Genomic DNA, 16,200 nt, shown 5'->3' with positions numbered 1-16,200 from the left:
TGGTTTGGCACTTTGTATAACGGTAGAAAAGTCAACAGCTGCCCAGAAATAGGTACAACCAAACCAATAATGAATGAATGAGTAGAGAAGAAAGGAGAAGACCGAAGATAGTCTAATGAGACAAAAAAGTCAATAAGGACTTGTTTCTTTAATGCATTTGTTGTTACAAATAACACACTGTATGACAAAATAATGCAAACTGGGATACAATATCATCAATTCCTCCTCATCATCAAAGTTCAAACATCTGTCGTTAGAGTATATTGAATCTGCTTTCCTTGTTAAGTACTATGCACACTGGCGTGTCAGTATCTTGGAAAAAGGAATTTACTTCATCTGATCTTTTGGGAGATAAAGAGTGTCGGAGTTAGAACGGACTGACCCAGTGAGCCAACTTCAACATGAATTCAGGCACAAGACGCCTTCTGTCTACGCTTTTACCAGTAGCTTCTTGATCTTCTCCCAGAACAACTGACACTATATCTTCAAACATCTCATCTTTGCCACCTCTCATTGGATCCTAACATAGATAACCAAGTTTCTATATCAATATTGAGGTTCTTGTACGACCAGACATTCAAAACTCAAAAGACAGGGCGTTGTACCTGAAGAAACAAATCCGTGTGAGTTTTCCCTTCATAAAGGATCACTTCTGCTTTCGCTCCAAGCCTCTGGAGGGTTTCCGCAAAAGATTTACTGCAGAGATAATGACAAGTTAAATCATCACATCAACCGTCTGAAATACCTATGATAGACAAGTACACACAAAAATTTAATCATACCTTGCATCTGAAGGGATGGAGTAGTCAGCAGTACCATGGAATAGGATAATAGGTGGGAGACGAGCAATGATGTGTTTGAGATCTGGGTTTTGCACTACTAGTTCAGGAGAATATTGCCTTAATGATTCCTCTCCTTCCATGATGCTGAGGAAAAACAAAAGTCACAAATAAAAACTGTAAAATTCCAGGCTGCTCTACTTGCCAGGTTGAAAGGAGAAAGTATTATACCTTAGAAAGATGGAACGGTACAGACCCCTGCTATGGAAGTGGTCCACAAGGCTCAAAAGGTTGTACCTGTAGATCACGATCACGAAGTTTGTTAAAAATAGACAAACAGATGATGTGTGGCCTCACATTAGAATTTTTTTGGCTTTAGTTGGATAGAAGGCAGGAATCTACTTGCTTCTTTACGTTAATATTTGACCACTTCCTCAGGGTTCAATAAATTGCCTAGCATTTCTACAAAAGACCTTGGTGGCTAAATAAGAACTGGAGTTGAACATAGATCTATACTCAGGTAAGTAAATAAACTTGTTTTTAACAACTTCTTGACCCAATCTCTGAATTCCACAATGTATGGTCACTGTCTAACAACTGTTATTCGAGCAAAAGAAAGGATCCTGCTTACCCTCCAGATAGACCAAAGTAACCATTTATTTGTCCACTACTCCAAGAGACACTATCCCCCTCCCCTGACTCTTTAATGACCTGCTCAACAAGGGTGCAAGCCGCGATATGTGCACCAGCAGACTGACCCATCAGATAAATTCTACACCACAAAAAAGATAAAAACAGTGAGCACGAACTCTAAAATTTAAGAACTTCCATGTCTAAGACATAATTAATACCTGTTTGGATCACCTCCATACTCAGCAATATGATTGCAAACAAATGAGATGCCAGAAGAAGCATCCTTGACCATGTCACTAATAGATCCTTGCGGAAAATTCCTGTGAGATAGAGAAATTGGCAATGAGATCGAGTTTTTCTAAAAGAAAACTTGGAATATGACAGGAAACCACCACATTCATTGTGCAGGAAAAAAGAAGAAAAAAAGCACGCATAACTACCTGTAATCAATGCATGCCACAATAATATCTCTTTCCGATAACTGCTGTCCCAAAAGAGAACCCCACGCCTTATAACTGTATCAACACAAGACATTCTGTAAGGAAATATTCAGTTCTTTTTCCTCTTCCTCAACGCATAAGGATGAAAATAGTGTTCATAGGAAAGCATACTCACCCAATAATCCAGGCTCCACCAGTCACAAACGCCACAACTGGTTTTGGACCATTGGAGTTCCTAGGTAGATACAAGTCAAGCCTAAAGAAACCAATAAAAAAACCACTTAGATCATATCAACAAACAAAATGTAAAATATCTTCATAACATGAACAAAAAACCAGTTAAGAGATTGTGACCTGTTCCTTGGTTGATCGCCGTAAACTATACTTCTGCGAACGTAAGGAGAGAAAAAATAGTAATATCCGACTGCAAAGTAAACTCCAAACCTTTAGCAACGAAACTTAAGGTTACTAACTCATAAAAAAAACAGAGATAAAGCCCTGATTAGTAGATCCAACAATAAAAATGTAAACAAAGTTCAAACCTTGAATAAAGCCAGGCATTAGTAGAAATGCATAACATCCAAGTGCCATGAATCTTGTAATCCATCTATAACCTACCCTGAACAAATAGTTTTCGATCAGTGACTAATCAAATCATTAACCTTTGCAAACCAAAAGATCATCTTTTTGAAATGCCCAAGAAGATCAAAGCGCTAATTTCGTTGAATTCAGCAAATGTAACAGAGAACGGATCTAAACAGAGAGATACCCAAGATAGCTGAGGAGCTTCAAGCAAAGACGAGTCAACAAGAAGGTCTCTGCAGCGGCGTGGCCAACCTCCTGACTAATAGTTTGACGGTCGCCGCCGTTATTACCACCGTCGCTTCCATTAGTATGATCTTGAAACGCAGAGAGACAGTTATCGCTGTTAGATCGTCTCCGTCTGTTTTGAAACCAGCCAGTTAACCCACCACCGTTTGTGGCCGTGACGGCGCCGTTGAAGCTAGAAGCGCGGGAGAGGAGAGGCTTAACGGAGTTGTGGTTATCATCAAATCGAGAAGAAGAAGAAGAAGAAGAAGAAGAAGAGAGGAGGGTCGTTGAAGGATCATCGTAAATCAAAGACTTGAACATCATCTGCGTGGATGATGATGAGGATTTAGGTGGAAGTTGTGAGATTTGGAGAATCTGCGACGGCATTTTCCTCACTTCCGGATCCGTTTTTTGGGCTAATTTTAGGGTTTCCTTGTCAATTTCCGACGAAATCGGAAAGAATTGTAAAGGGGGAGAGAGATGACAAAATTGGAAATTGGTGTTATGGGGAGAAATTTTCAGTTAACCGCAATTAACCAAATTGGGTCTTTTCTTCTGTCCGACATATGTTACGCTTTTTGTCTACCAATTAGACTACAAAAATGCTTAAAACAATACTTTTTGTGCCTCGTAAAGATTTATGTGTTTAGATATTTTTTTTTTGTCCCAGTTTTGTAAATTTCAAAAAATAATATTTGAAAATATTTAAAATTTTGAGTTCTTATTAGTTTAAAATTAAATAATGGTATCTCTTTAGTCAAAGAAAAAAATATATTTAAACTCTGTAATCATTGTTTTCTTAAAATGTGTTAAAGCTTCTAAACATCAATATTTTTGAGACAAAGAAAGTAAAACGCACCGCATAATAAATAATATGCTCTAAAGTAACATTGTAAAGAAAAAAACGATGTTGTTGTTGGCTCTTCTTAATGTAGGAAGCTTGAGGTTGATTTAAATACCAAAATGAATCCAAGGAAGCAATATTAGACAAAAATAATCGGAGACCAAGAAAAAGTAACAACTCTCACTGTTCTTAACTAGTTATGTTAATTTACCCATTCAAATTCATGTGCTTCCACAACATGCAGATTCCTAGATTATATATGTAGTGCCGGCACGGAGATATTCAATGCTTAAAGCAAATAAAAAATTTATGCCCTAAAACTTTTTTTCCTGCGTCACAAAATAAATTGAACCCTTTACATTGTAAACAAGGAACACATCAGCCAACCACTACACTACAGTACATGGCACTTTTATAAATTGTGCTGCCTAAAGCCCTTGCTTGTTGGGCTTCAGCTAGGCGTGGGACCTGATATATTCTCGTCTCTCGTTACCTTGATGTCTCTTTCACTGGGAGTGAAAATTTGAGTTGTTCTTGATCGTGATCTTGCAAGGACAGGTCCTGTTAGTCAGTATTCTTTTCCTAACCTCTCCCACCCTTTAAAAATATATAATACCAAAGAGTATTTTTTTAAAAAATATTGCATAAACTTTCCACATAGGAAAAGGAAAAAAGTATGGCTTCAACTGGTAACCAAAATTTAGGAAAAGAACAAGGAAGAATATGATATTCCTCTTCATTCCTCAAAATTTTTACCATTTACAAAGAATATTATTTCCTCATCATTCTTCTACATTCCTCATAAAATGAGAAACACTAGACCAAAAATGTTCCTCCCCAAAATTGATGAGGAACAAATAGAACAAAAAAAGAATAAATATTAAATTTCGTTTTTTATTTTAAAATAAATAAAAATTATGTTTATTAATGATATTTTAATTTTATAATACATTAATATTCATATTTTTCACAGTATATTGGCAGAAAAATATACTTTATACAAAATTTCATATTAAATTAATTTGAAAGCTTTATTTGAAAATTGTATGAATAGTAAAACAAAATTAAAAAATGTGTATACCGTAAATAAAAACTAAAAATATTTTAAATTATATTTTATTTTAAAATCTAATGTAAAATTTATTTTATATACATTAAAAGTAGTATTAGTATTTTATTGACTGATTTATTTAATATTTAATATATTTTTAAAAATATTGTTATTATTTGGTTACCAGTTATTATTTTGTTCTTTCTCTGCATCTTTTTCTTTCATTTCTCAAAAATTGTTTATTCCGTTCCTCGTTGTTCTTTTTATTCATTTTCCTTTTGTTCCTCTAATGGTTACCAGTAGAAGCTTTTTTTTTTACGAAAAAGAGAAGAAAAAAAAAGGATGGAAAGAACGTAGGTGACATATATATTTCATAATTAATTGTATGTGTAAAAAAAAATACGTATTGAGAGAAGAGTAAAGCCCTAATTTATATTGGACAGCGTCGATCTGCCGAGCCGAGAGTTGGAAGAATGACGAAGAGGATGTGCCATCTTCCACCAAAACTGGTTGGGGAGAAAATACTCCCAAGGATTCCGATAACATCCCTGAGAGCAGTGCGATCCACTTGCAAATTATGGAACGATTTAACCAAAGATTGGATTTTGGGAAAAGCAGCGGTGACAAGGCAGCAGTTTTTAGGGTTCATGACGATGGATTCCAAGGTTTTCTCAGTTAGTTTCCATCTCTACCGCAAGGACAAGGACGACGAAGACGAGTTGCTTGATCTATCTACAAAGCAGGTAGATCTACTTAATCAAGTTGAGATATCCAAAGTCTTTCAATGCGATGGCTTATTGTTATGCGTGGCCAAGGACCACTCGAGACTCGTGGTGTGGAACCCGTACTTGGGGCAAACAAAGTGGATCGCACCAAGAACAAGTTTGCACAGACTAGACATCTATGCTTTCGGATATGACGACAATAATAACAACCGTAACCACAAAATCTTGAGGTTTGTGGATTATCCAAGGGAACGCCTTCTTATGGAGGTTTCTCGACGTCACTCCCGACTGGGAAATACAGTTTTATCAACGCAGCGTGTCGTTGAAGGGAAATTCTTACTTTTTTGCTCAAGAGAAATTAGGCTGTGGTCCAAATTTAATGATCATAAGAGAGATTGAAGATTTTTTAATTTGTTTTGATTTTACAAGAGAGAGATTTGGACCACGTCTCCCTCTTCCGTTTCACTCTTATGTCGAAGAAACTGTAACCCTCTCTTGTGTTAGAGACGAACAGCTCACTGTGCTATACCAGCGGTTGCATCCAATTACATTGGAGGTTTGGGTTACGACTAAGATTGAACCCAATGCGGTGTCATGGAGCAAATTTTTGAACGTGGATATGAGACCACTCACTGGCTTTCAATTTGGCGTTGAAGCTGGGAGCTTCTTCATTGACGAGGAGGAGAAAGTCATTGTGGTTTTCGATGTAAAGGAAAAATACCACCAACCCACCAAGACCTTTGAGTACTACCATACAGCTTTCATCATTGGAGATGATGGGTACTATAAATCCGTGAGTCTCCGAGAATCTCCAGATTTCGTGAAACCTGACAAGACCGGGCAGTTTCCGCCTATGCATTGTCCACCACTTGTGTGCTCTTTGTCTTATCGTCCAAGTTTAGTGCAAATCAACCTACCGGGCAAAAGAAAAGAAACAGATGATTAATTAATTATTATTACCTTGTTCAAGTTTACTAATCTTTTTCAAGTTTCTAAAATTTGTAACTTCTCGTTCAATTGAAAAGATACTATTATAAATTGTAGTTGCACCATCCTTAAGCAAAGCATGACATGGGTTATCAATTCTGATGCATCCAACCATTAAGTTTCCAATTCCCTTGGTCCCTTCTTTCCGAGACTAAAAACTTGGTATAATTTATGCTTGTAATTAGTTAAGTAAACTTGGTCCACCACCCGTGTCTTGTGTTTTGTCTGATTAGCTGAAATATGTCTGCCTCGCTTTGTTCTTTGTGGTTTCTATCCAGAATAGAAAGAGACTTTTGTTGAGTTTGTCTGTTCATGATAATTTAGCTTAAATTTTTTTCTCCTCTTCATCAGATTCCTCGCTAGAATCATCATTACTACACTGTATTCTAGACGTCTTTGTATCTATCTGCTTTAGCCTTTTTCTGTGAAGATTTGTCATCTTCATTAACCTGCCAAATAAACAACATGCACATGGTTAATGTCAATGAATGAAACATATATAGGACATAAAAGCTGATCGGAAAGATTCTTAATTAAACATAAATTAGAAAAAGACTAATTAATTACGTTTTATTAGCACAGATAAATTCAAGTTGTATTAGTACATATAACGTCAATATCGGAATAAACGTGACGATCATGATCTCGTAGAAGTATAGAAGTTAATTCATCAGAGCTTGCAGCCTTGCTAGTAGCAGGAGCATAGGTTTGTATTTTCATGAAATCAGAGGTAACTAGGGACCCGTTCGAAATTCATATATACATGATAAACAAAATCAACAGCTAGTAAATAAACAACACTAGCTAAGCGAATAGAAAACCAAAAGTTATTAAAAGTATGAGAACAAATTTACCACCTTCCCATCTTTATAAGGATGAAGAATCATTAGCCGCAGGTTTAACTGTGGTAGCTTAGCTTCTTGGTTATTTTACACATTACCAAACACACAAATAAAGTGTCCGTATTTGAAACACAGAAGAAAGAGTCAGAAATACTTATGAGGTGCGTACATCATCAAAGTCATATTTTGAGGTCACAACAAGAGCTGCTTCAACCTGAAAAAATCGAAACACAAACAAAATTGTTACATTTGTAGAACAAACAGGAACAGCTAGCTGTGTAAGGAGAAGCTAGAATGAAGAAGAGAGTAACAAAGGAGAAGTTAGAAGTTTACTTTGGTGGTGCCATTGGACAATTTTTGGAGAAAAGAGAAGGCGATGATAGGTTTTCGAAGGAGCAAGACGAGATAATTTTAATTTATCGTAAGGATCGAAGATGTATTTCTTGCCAAGAACCGGCGAAATAATGAAGGATCCATGGTTGCATCGAATAAATTTTTTTTTTCTTTCTCTTTTTGATGTCAAAAAAATTGTTTTCTTTTATCTCGAAAACCGAACAAGATTTATGGCACGTTACAAATTAAAATATGCAACAATAATATCAAAGGAAAAAGGAAAGGGACAAGAACTCACATATTTAATTTGTCTATATAAAAGAAAAACCCTAGCTTCCAATTTGCAGCGTGTTGGTCTTTAATAAAGACTCTTTATGTATACAACAAACATGAGTAAAAGACCCTATTTGTACAATTACAGCTTTTTGTTGAAAAGAATGACGAGGATATGCGATCTTCCGCCGGAATTGGTAGGGAAGATATTCACCAAGATTCCGATAACATCTCTGGGATCAGTCCGATCCACTTGCAAATTATGGAAAGCTTTACCCAAAGAGTGGGTTTTGGGTGAAGCAGCGACAAGACAGCAGTGTGTGGGGTTCATGAAGAATGAGTCTAAGGTTTGTTCATTAAGATTCGATGTCCAAGGAATCCGCAAGGGCGAGGACGAGTTGGTGGATCGTGTATCTGTAAAGCAGGTAGATATATTCAATCAAGTCGAAATATCTAGTGTCTTTCACTGCGACGGCTTGTTGTTATGCATCGTCGAGGACAAGCCTAGGCTCGTGGTGTGGAACCCTTATCTGGGACAAACAAGGTGGATCGCACCAAGAACAAAGTTCCACATAGGAGACATGTACGCTCTAGGATATGACAAGAACAACCGTAACCACAAGATCTTGAGGTTTTTCGATAAACTTGAACCCCTTTTTTCGACAAAAAAAAAAACGTAAACACCCTCTTGAGTACGAAATCTACGATTTGAGCTCTAATTCATGGAAGGTTCTCAAGGTCACTCCCGACTGGGAAATACTGATTTATCAAGGCTGCGTGTCTGCCAAGGGAAATACCTATTTTCATGCTACAGAAAGAGATGGATTAAAAATCGAAGGTATCTTGTTTTGTTTTGATTTCACAAGAGAGAGCTTTGGACCGCGTCTGCCTTTTCCGTGTGATGAAGATGAAGTGCCTTGCTGTTATGATGAAGTGACAGTGACCCTCTCATGTGTTCGAGAAGAGCAGCTCGCTGTGCTATATCGGATGAATTATAGGGAAAAATTGGAGATTTGGGTTACCATTATGATTGAGCCCAACGCTTTGTCTTGGAGCAAGTTTTTAATAGTGGATTTAAGCCAACACATTACCCGTGATGCTCGGTTTAACGAGGGAGTTGGAGCCTTCTTCATTGACGAGGGAGTTGGAGCCTTCTTCATTGACGTGGAAGAGAACGTCGCTGTGTTTTTCGTTTTACGCGGATTTATACCCACAAAGACCGCTGAATACCCCACAGCCTTTATCAGTGGACGAGATGGATACTTAAAAACCGTGAGTTTCAGAGGCACTCCCAGTATAGAGGAACCTGGCAAGAGAATATTTTACCCCCCGCTCGAGTACTCTTCTTCTTATCTTCCAAGTTTAGTGCAAATACAACCAACCACACGCAAAACGAAGAAAAAAGATGATTAAATTGTTTGTTTACTCCAATCATCATTCATCAGTATATTGATTTCGTTTCTATTTAATGAAAGACATCGATTCTCATGTTGTCTTTTTAGCTCTCGTGAGTCCCTTATGTTTAATCGTAGAATGACTAAAAACTATACCACAACTGATCAGAAGTGCATGAACACCTTCAGCAAGCAAGCATGACATGGTTCTGTTTATATTTATCGGTTCTGTTACATGAACTACTGATTAAAACCGAATACTATTGTGTGTGTGACAAGCCTTTATGCGCTTATCAAAACTTTTGATTTTGGTTTTAAACGTTCTTGGCATGATTCTTCTTCTCACGCATATACACAAATCGTTTTTAATTGGAAAATTGATTTGCTATTGATTTTTTCATATCCAAGAAAATAATGACATATAAGGAGGAAATAATTAGATTTTTATAGAAAACGAAAAAAAAAAAAAAAAAAAATCTTCTTTTCCATAAGGTCAACCAATCACGAAATTCAAAAAGTCTATAAAATGCTGAAAACTTCTTAATTTTAGTTTCCAATATTTAAGTTGATGCATTAAAAAACCCCAAGACTTTTTGTTCATGCATTTAAAACCCAACCCAGTTTCCAAATTAAGAGATTACAGATTGAAATCTTTCAGATTCTTTACCCTTTTCTCTTCAGATTTCTTTCTATAATTTCCACAATATCTAATCTTTAGATTTTCCTTTGTCTGTCTCTTCACACCAGATTTTTCCGAGAAATTTCTTTTCAGTTTCTCGGGAAATGAAAAGGTGAAGAAGAGACTCATAAAACTACGAGGTCGTCGGATACAATCAAAGGTATCATTGCCTCTTCTTCTCTCTCTCTTTGTCCATTTCCCCTAAAGTTTTATCCTTTTAACAATTTGGTTCTCTGGGTATCTCTGTTTTCACATGTTATCGTCATTTCATAGCCAAAAAAAAACCCAACTTTATTCAGTGTAATGCTCTTGAGACGCTGCAAAATTTGGCCTTTCTTGCTCCTCCTATTCAAAAGACATTACTTTAATAAAATTTCAGGGTTTTAGAGATTCTGAAAGTCTGATTCTTTTTTTTTTTTTTTTTTCACAGTCAGGTGTTGAATTGAGAGAGAGAGACAATGGCAGCAGGAAGGGGAAGGAGACGCAAAAGGAAGATACTGTTGAGCAAGCTTCTCACATTGACAGGTGCTAAAGCTTGTTTTAAGCCAGACCATTCGAAAATTGGACGATCTGGTTTCTCTCGTGTCGTCCTCTGTAACCAGCCTGATTCCCCTGAAGCTGAATCAAGAAATTACTGTGACAACTATGTTAGGACTACCAAGTACACTCTCACCACTTTCCTCCCTAAATCTTTGTTTGAGCAGTTCAGGAGAGTTGCCAATTTCTACTTCCTTCTTGTTGGGATCTTGTCTTTTACTCCTCTTGCGCCTTATACCGCTGTGAGCGCCATTGTTCCGCTTACTTTCGTCATTCTCGCTACTATGTTTAAAGAGGGTGTAGAAGATTGGCGCCGGAAACAACAGGTACTTTGAATGATTTTGTCTGAGTGGTTGTTGATTGATTAGAGTTGGATTAGATGATCTTAATAGGATGCTGTGTGTCTATTAATTGTTTGTTATCTTGTTCCGAATCTGTAGTTCTATGTTGGATTAAGCTACATAGTTCATAACTGGGGATAGTTGTATTGCTTTTGCATTAGGTTGGATCACTTCATTTATCATTTGCATATTGTTCTCATCATCTGGAAATTTCCATGCTTTTAGGATATTGAGGTGAATAACAGAAAAGTTAGAGCGCACGTAGGCAATGGGAATTTCGATCTTAAGGAATGGAAGACACTAAGAGTTGGAGATATATTGAAGGTAGAGAAAAACGAGTTCTTTCCGGCAGACCTTGTCCTGCTTTCTTCTAGCTACGAGGATGCTGCTTGCTATGTAGAGACAATGAACCTTGACGGGGAAACAAATCTGAAACTTAAACAAGGACTAGAAGTAACATTGTCATTGAGCGAAGAGCTCAATTTCAGGGACTTTGAGGCTTTTATCAAATGTGAAGACCCGAATGCTAATTTGTACTCATTTATTGGTACTATGGAGCTTAAGGGAGCAAAGTACCCTCTCTCACCACAGCAGCTTCTTCTGAGGGGCTCAAAACTCAGGAACACAGAATATATCTATGGGGTTGTTATCTTCACAGGACCTGATACAAAAGTTGTCCAGAATTCAACAGAGCCTCCGTCTAAGAGAAGCATGATCGAGAGGAAGATGGATAAGATTATATACCTGATGTTCCTTATGGTAATTTCATTAGCATTTTTTGGTTCGGTTTTATTTGGAATATCAACGAGAGAAGATTTCCAGAATGGCGTAATGAAAAGATGGTATCTGAAACCAGATGATTCCAGCATCTTCTTTGACCCGAAGAGGGTGCATATGGCTGCAATGTTTCACTTTCTAACGGCGCTGATGTTAAACAGTTATTTTATACCTATATCCTTGTATGTATCAATAGAGATTGTCAAGGTACTTCAGAGTATCTTCATCAATCGGGATATCCATATGTATTATGAGGAAGGTGACAAACCAGCATATGCACGTACTTCCAATCTGAATGAAGAACTTGGGCAAGTGGGTACAATTCTTTCAGATAAGACGGGAACATTAACTTGTAACTCCATGGAGTTCATCAAGTGTTCTATTGCTGGGACAGCCTATGGACGTGGTGTAACAGAGGTGGAGATGGCTATTAATAGGAGAAAAGGTTCTGCTTTGGTGAGTCAGAGCAATGGAATTAGTACCGAGGATGATGTTGCTGCAGAACCGGCTGTGAAAGGATTCAACTTTAGAGATGAAAGGATAATGGATGGAAAGTGGGTCACAGAAACGCATGCTGATGTCATTCAGAAATTCTTTCAGTTATTGGCAGTATGCCATACAGTTATACCTGAAGTGGATGAAGATACAGGAAAGGTATCCTACGAGGCTGAATCACCGGACGAGGCAGCATTTGTTATTGCAGCAAGGGAGCTTGGGTTTGAATTTTTCACTCGAACTCAAACAACAATATCCGTCAGAGAGCTAGACCTGGTGACTGGGGAACGAATTGAAAGGTCGGTTCATCTTCTCTTTTTAAATTGTATACCATCAGAAGCTTCTGTCCCTTTCTGACTTTAGTGAAAGTGTTCCCTTGCAGGTTGTATAAAGTCCTGAACGTTCTTGAATTCAGTAGCTCAAGGAAAAGGATGTCAGTAATAGTGCAGGATCAAGATGGCAAACTGCTTTTACTTTGTAAAGGGGCAGACAGGTATAGATCCCGACTTTCTAAATTCAGATATAAATCTCTTTTCGAACTTAGTTTAAACTTCGTTTATCGTCCAGTGTCATGTTTGAAAGACTTTCCGAAAGCGGTAGAAAGTATGAAAAGGAAACCCGGGACCATGTGAACGAGTATGCTGATGCTGGATTGAGAACTTTGATACTTGCCTATCGTGAACTCGAAGAGAATGAATATGAGGTGTTCACTGAGAGAATCAGTGAAGCTAAGAATTCAGTTAGTGCTGATCGAGAAGCACTGATAGATGAAGTAACAGAGAAGATTGAGAGAAACTTGGTTCTTCTTGGAGCTACTGCTGTCGAGGATAAACTTCAAAATGGGGTAAGCTAATTTATAGATTGGTGAGTTTTCCAGAGGCGAACAAGAAAATTGAAATTCTTTTTTCCTCTTTCTCTTTCCTTTCATTCAGGTCCCTGATTGCATTGATAAGCTTGCTCAAGCAGGAATAAAGATTTGGGTTTTGACTGGAGACAAGATGGAGACTGCTATCAATATTGGGTACTGATTCCTGGGTACAACCAGATTATGTTTACTCTTCAGCCTTGTGCATACAATCTTAGTTACTCTCTGAACCCACCTGTGCATGTGTATCTTTGACAGCTTCGCTTGTAGTTTGCTCAGACGAGACATGAAGCAGATCATAATTAACTTGGAGACCCCTGAAATCCAGCAGTTGGAAAAATTCGGAGAAAAAGATGCCATTGCAGAGGTAGTACAAAGGTTTTGGAACACTGATATGATGGGGATGGATTAGTATTACTAGTGATTATGTAGATGAACGAATCCATTTGGCATTTTTTGCAGGCTTTAAAAGAAAGTGTACTGTATCAGATAACTAGTGGAAAGGCTCAGCTGAAAGCGTCTGGTGGAAACTCGAAGGCTCTTGCTTTAATCATTGATGGAAAATCACTTGCTTATGCATTGGAGGAAGATATGAAAGGCATTTTCCTTGAGCTGGCCATTGGCTGTGCTTCAGTGATTTGCTGCCGTTCATCACCAAAACAGAAGGCATTGGTCAGTTCTTACTTTATCTTCCATCACAATTGTCAATACTTAGCTTCTGCCTAGGTTTTTACATGACTCATATTGCACAGGTAACTAGGCTAGTCAAAACTGGAAGCGGTCAGACTACAGTGGCAATTGGTGATGGCGCAAATGATGTTGGAATGCTTCAGGAAGCAGATATAGGAGTTGGGATCAGCGGCGTGGAAGGAATGCAGGTTCGATAAAAGAATTACAAAACAACTATATTCAGCTTTTATTGGTAATATTTGTCCTTTACTAATCCTTATCTTTCCAGGCTGTAATGTCCAGCGACATTGCCATTGCTCAATTCAGATATCTGGAGCGCTTGTTACTGGTCCACGGACACTGGTGTTACAGACGAATCTCAAAAATGGTACAAAGTCTAATCTATAAATTTAGATTGACGCTCTTATCTTTACTCTGACTAGTTTTCTGAATATTTGTCTGTTCTTATATGCAGATTTGTTATTTCTTCTACAAGAACATTACATTTGGTTTCACTCTCTTCTTATATGAGGCATACACATCATTCTCAGCGACACCGGCTTACAATGACTGGTATCTATCTCTATATAGCGTCTTTTTCACGTCTCTTCCTGTAATATGTTTGGGCATCTTCGACCAGGATGTATCTGCACCATTTTGTCTCAAGGTATAGTCATTCAAATCAAAACAGCTGATTAATCTTTCACCAGTCAAGTGAAATTTCGTAACCAAAGTCTTGCTTTGTTTGCTGTCACAGTTCCCCGTATTGTACCAAGAAGGTGTACAGAATCTCCTTTTTAGTTGGCGCCGAATACTCAGTTGGATGTCCCATGGCTTCTGCAGTGCAATAATCATTTTCTTTCTCTGCAAAAGCTCTCTTGAATCTCAAGCTTTCAACCACAAAGGGAAAACAGCAGGGAGAGATATTCTAGGGGGAACAATGTACACATGTGTGGTGTGGGTTGTGAGCTTGCAGATGGTATTGACGATCAGTTACTTCACACTGATCCAACATCTCGTCGTTTGGGGATCTGTTGTTATGTGGTACATTTTCCTCATGGTGTACGGATCCCTTCCAATAAGAGTATCTACAGATGCCTATATGGTCTTTCTTGAAGCTCTTGCGCCTGCGCCTTCTTACTGGATCACCACTCTCTTTGTAGTGCTATCGACAATGATGCCTTACTTCATATTCTCTGCTATTCAGATGAGGTTTTTCCCTATGTCTCATGGAACCATACAACTGCTTAGATACGAGGATCAATGCAGCAACTCTGGGAACTTTGAAATGGAGAGGCAGAGATCAGCAAGGCCATTGGTCATGAGTTCTCATCAGCCAGAATCTTGACAGCTAATGGACGAAACTGATACTTACCTCCTCAGATTATTTTGGGTTTTAGTGTCTTTGCAGGATGTAAATAAGACCATGAAAACTATATACTGGAGGATTAAGAAAAGTGGTAGATCGTTACAAGACACTATGAAAAACAGCGGCTTTTTAACTGGTTTGTATAGCATAAAGGTGTAAATTCTGATTTATGCATCCTTGTCCGATAAAAACAATGACAAAAGAAACATCTAATTATTAGTAGAAAACAATGGAAGATAATACATCAGTTAGATAAGAGCAGACAAAGATATACAACACAACCTTTGTCGGTTGTTACATTTCTCTTCTACTGATCATTTGAGTTGAGTAATGAGACCTGATTTAGTGTGCCTCCTTAACGCTTATTTTTTGGATTCTTAATTAAATTAACACAACGGATGCAGACGAGCAAATATTAATTTCTGTTATGTTGGTTGTTGCTATTTGAAATCGAAAACGTCAGAAAATTCTTCATGGCGCCAGAAGCTTCCAAACAAGATCCCTTTGCTTATCGACAGTTCCTGCAACATTCCTTCAATATCTTCGAAGCAATATGATCCTGATGAGCCTTCTTCAAAGGCAAACCCATTTCCAGAACAATACTCCTCTTTGACGTCCTCCATTGTTGGTTGCAAGGTTTTCCGAGATCTTCTCTTCACAAACTTCTTCATCTTCTTGGCAAGTTTACAAGGGATCTTGAAGAAGACGAAGACACTGACTTGTAAGACAAGGCACTGGCAGCAGCATGACAGGACAACACAGTCTGCTGCAAATGCACCACAATCTTCTTCCATTACCCTGATATGCACAAAGCTGCAAGGTTACAGGGATGATATATACAGGAATATTATAGAATTCACATGGGGTTTGAGACATATTTACCGGCATATTTAGGATTCTTGGGCGTCAAAAGAACTGTAGCTGATTAAGTTCTTGTTCCCTTTGAGACTATTCCCCAACATGAATGTAGTTCGGGAAAAGGGTGAACTGGTCTTTTCTCATATTATATTTGGCAAATCGATTCATTTGACCATATGTATCATGTGAGGGACAGTGACACACGTAATGAAGAGTTTGGTGATAACATAAAAGAAGCATGATAATGAGAGGACATGATGACAAGCAGTTACATCAGAGCGGGAGGAAAAAATGAAACAATGTTTTGTGTCCAACACAACATTTTACTCGTCTATTCACAGATTTGAACCAGAAGAACCTGAGGACCTGAAATTAAGGATCGGAACTTGAAAATTGATATGCTTTGAGATATTTTTTTTTGAAGGCGAAATTACTATGCATAATCTCTGCAAATGTGTTCATCCACATGATCCCCCAAACTCCTGGTTTCTTCAATTCT

At 37.8% G+C, this 16,200-nt stretch overlaps 3 protein-coding genes and 2 pseudogenes across 10 annotated transcripts; 3 read left to right on the top strand and 2 right to left on the bottom strand.

Annotated features, from left to right (window-relative positions):
- Window positions 1–116: 116 nt before the first annotated feature.
- On the bottom strand, window positions 117–3,275 carry LOC104776676 (putative isoprenylcysteine alpha-carbonyl methylesterase ICMEL1). Of its 7 annotated transcripts, none has more exons than XM_010500779.3 (11): window positions 2,622–3,275; window positions 2,395–2,471; window positions 2,207–2,276; window positions 2,028–2,108; window positions 1,853–1,927; window positions 1,631–1,732; window positions 1,411–1,551; window positions 1,011–1,076; window positions 783–926; window positions 606–696; window positions 117–520 (listed from the first exon to the last, which is right to left on the bottom strand). In XM_010500779.3, the coding sequence occupies exons 1-11, from the start codon at window positions 3,047–3,049 to the stop codon at window positions 368–370; spliced, it is 1,428 nt and encodes a 475-aa protein (XP_010499081.2). In that variant the 5' UTR covers window positions 3,050–3,275; the 3' UTR covers window positions 117–367. The 7 variants fall into 7 exon arrangements, with proteins under 7 accessions (XP_010499081.2, XP_087358663.1, XP_087358669.1 ...); XM_087502537.1 differs by having other exon boundaries at window positions 2,207–2,296; window positions 2,622–3,251; XM_087502543.1 differs by having other exon boundaries at window positions 2,395–2,466; window positions 2,622–3,233.
- A 1,740-nt stretch (window positions 3,276–5,015) lies between these two features.
- LOC104778878 (F-box/kelch-repeat protein At1g24800 pseudogene) lies at window positions 5,016–6,228 on the top strand (annotated as a pseudogene).
- Window positions 6,229–7,881: 1,653 nt separating this feature from the next.
- LOC104778877 (F-box/kelch-repeat protein At3g13680 pseudogene) lies at window positions 7,882–9,130 on the top strand (annotated as a pseudogene).
- A 437-nt stretch (window positions 9,131–9,567) lies between these two features.
- On the top strand, window positions 9,568–15,070 carry LOC104776675 (putative phospholipid-transporting ATPase 12). Of its 2 annotated transcripts, none has more exons than XM_010500777.3 (12): window positions 9,568–9,950; window positions 10,221–10,653; window positions 10,894–12,239; window positions 12,323–12,433; window positions 12,508–12,784; window positions 12,873–12,961; window positions 13,064–13,172; window positions 13,268–13,477; window positions 13,558–13,683; window positions 13,764–13,862; window positions 13,950–14,141; window positions 14,232–15,070. In XM_010500777.3, exons 2-12 carry the CDS (start codon window positions 10,249–10,251, stop codon window positions 14,820–14,822), a joined length of 3,555 nt encoding a protein of 1,184 aa, XP_010499079.2. In that variant the 5' UTR covers window positions 9,568–9,950; window positions 10,221–10,248; the 3' UTR covers window positions 14,823–15,070. The 2 variants fall into 2 exon arrangements, with proteins under 2 accessions (XP_010499079.2, XP_010499080.2); XM_010500778.2 differs by having other exon boundaries at window positions 9,668–10,090.
- A 5-nt stretch (window positions 15,071–15,075) lies between these two features.
- LOC104778876 (uncharacterized) lies at window positions 15,076–15,857 on the bottom strand. Its single transcript, XM_087502517.1, has 2 exons — window positions 15,726–15,857; window positions 15,076–15,641 (listed from the first exon to the last, which is right to left on the bottom strand). Exon 2 carries the CDS (start codon window positions 15,635–15,637, stop codon window positions 15,284–15,286), a length of 354 nt encoding a protein of 117 aa, XP_087358643.1. The 5' UTR covers window positions 15,638–15,641; window positions 15,726–15,857; the 3' UTR covers window positions 15,076–15,283.
- Window positions 15,858–16,200: the final 343 nt, after the last annotated feature.

This window comes from Camelina sativa, chromosome 3 (assembly GCF_030686135.1).
Source record: "Camelina sativa cultivar CO46 ecotype springtype chromosome 3, ASM3068613v1".
NCBI lineage: Eukaryota > Viridiplantae > Streptophyta > Magnoliopsida > Brassicales > Brassicaceae > Camelina > Camelina sativa.
This window is presented reverse-complemented; position numbering and strand designations above follow the sequence as displayed.

What these genes read in the sequence shown, in the direction of transcription:
- LOC104776675 (XM_010500777.3), top strand. Translation starts at nt 10,249, where the DNA reads ATGGCAGCAGGAAGGGGAAGGAGACGCAAAAGGAAGATACTGTTGAGC. An exon ending in ACTGGGGAACGAATTGAAAG is followed by an intron (nt 12,240 to 12,322) that starts GTCGGTTCATCT and finishes GTTCCCTTGCAG; the next exon opens with GTTGTATAAAGTCCTGAACG. An exon ending in GAGACTGCTATCAATATTGG is followed by an intron (nt 12,962 to 13,063) that starts GTACTGATTCCT and finishes TATCTTTGACAG; the next exon opens with CTTCGCTTGTAGTTTGCTCA.
- LOC104776676 (XM_010500779.3), bottom strand. Translation starts at nt 3,049, where the DNA reads ATGCCGTCGCAGATTCTCCAAATCTCACAACTTCCACCTAAATCCTCA. An exon ending in GTGGCATGCATTGATTACAG is followed by an intron (nt 1,733 to 1,852) that starts GTAGTTATGCGT and finishes TCTATCTCACAG; the next exon opens with GAATTTTCCGCAAGGATCTA. An exon ending in TACTTTGGTCTATCTGGAGG is followed by an intron (nt 1,077 to 1,410) that starts GTAAGCAGGATC and finishes CGTGATCTACAG; the next exon opens with GTACAACCTTTTGAGCCTTG.
- LOC104778876 (XM_087502517.1), bottom strand. Translation starts at nt 15,637, where the DNA reads ATGGAAGAAGATTGTGGTGCATTTGCAGCAGACTGTGTTGTCCTGTCA.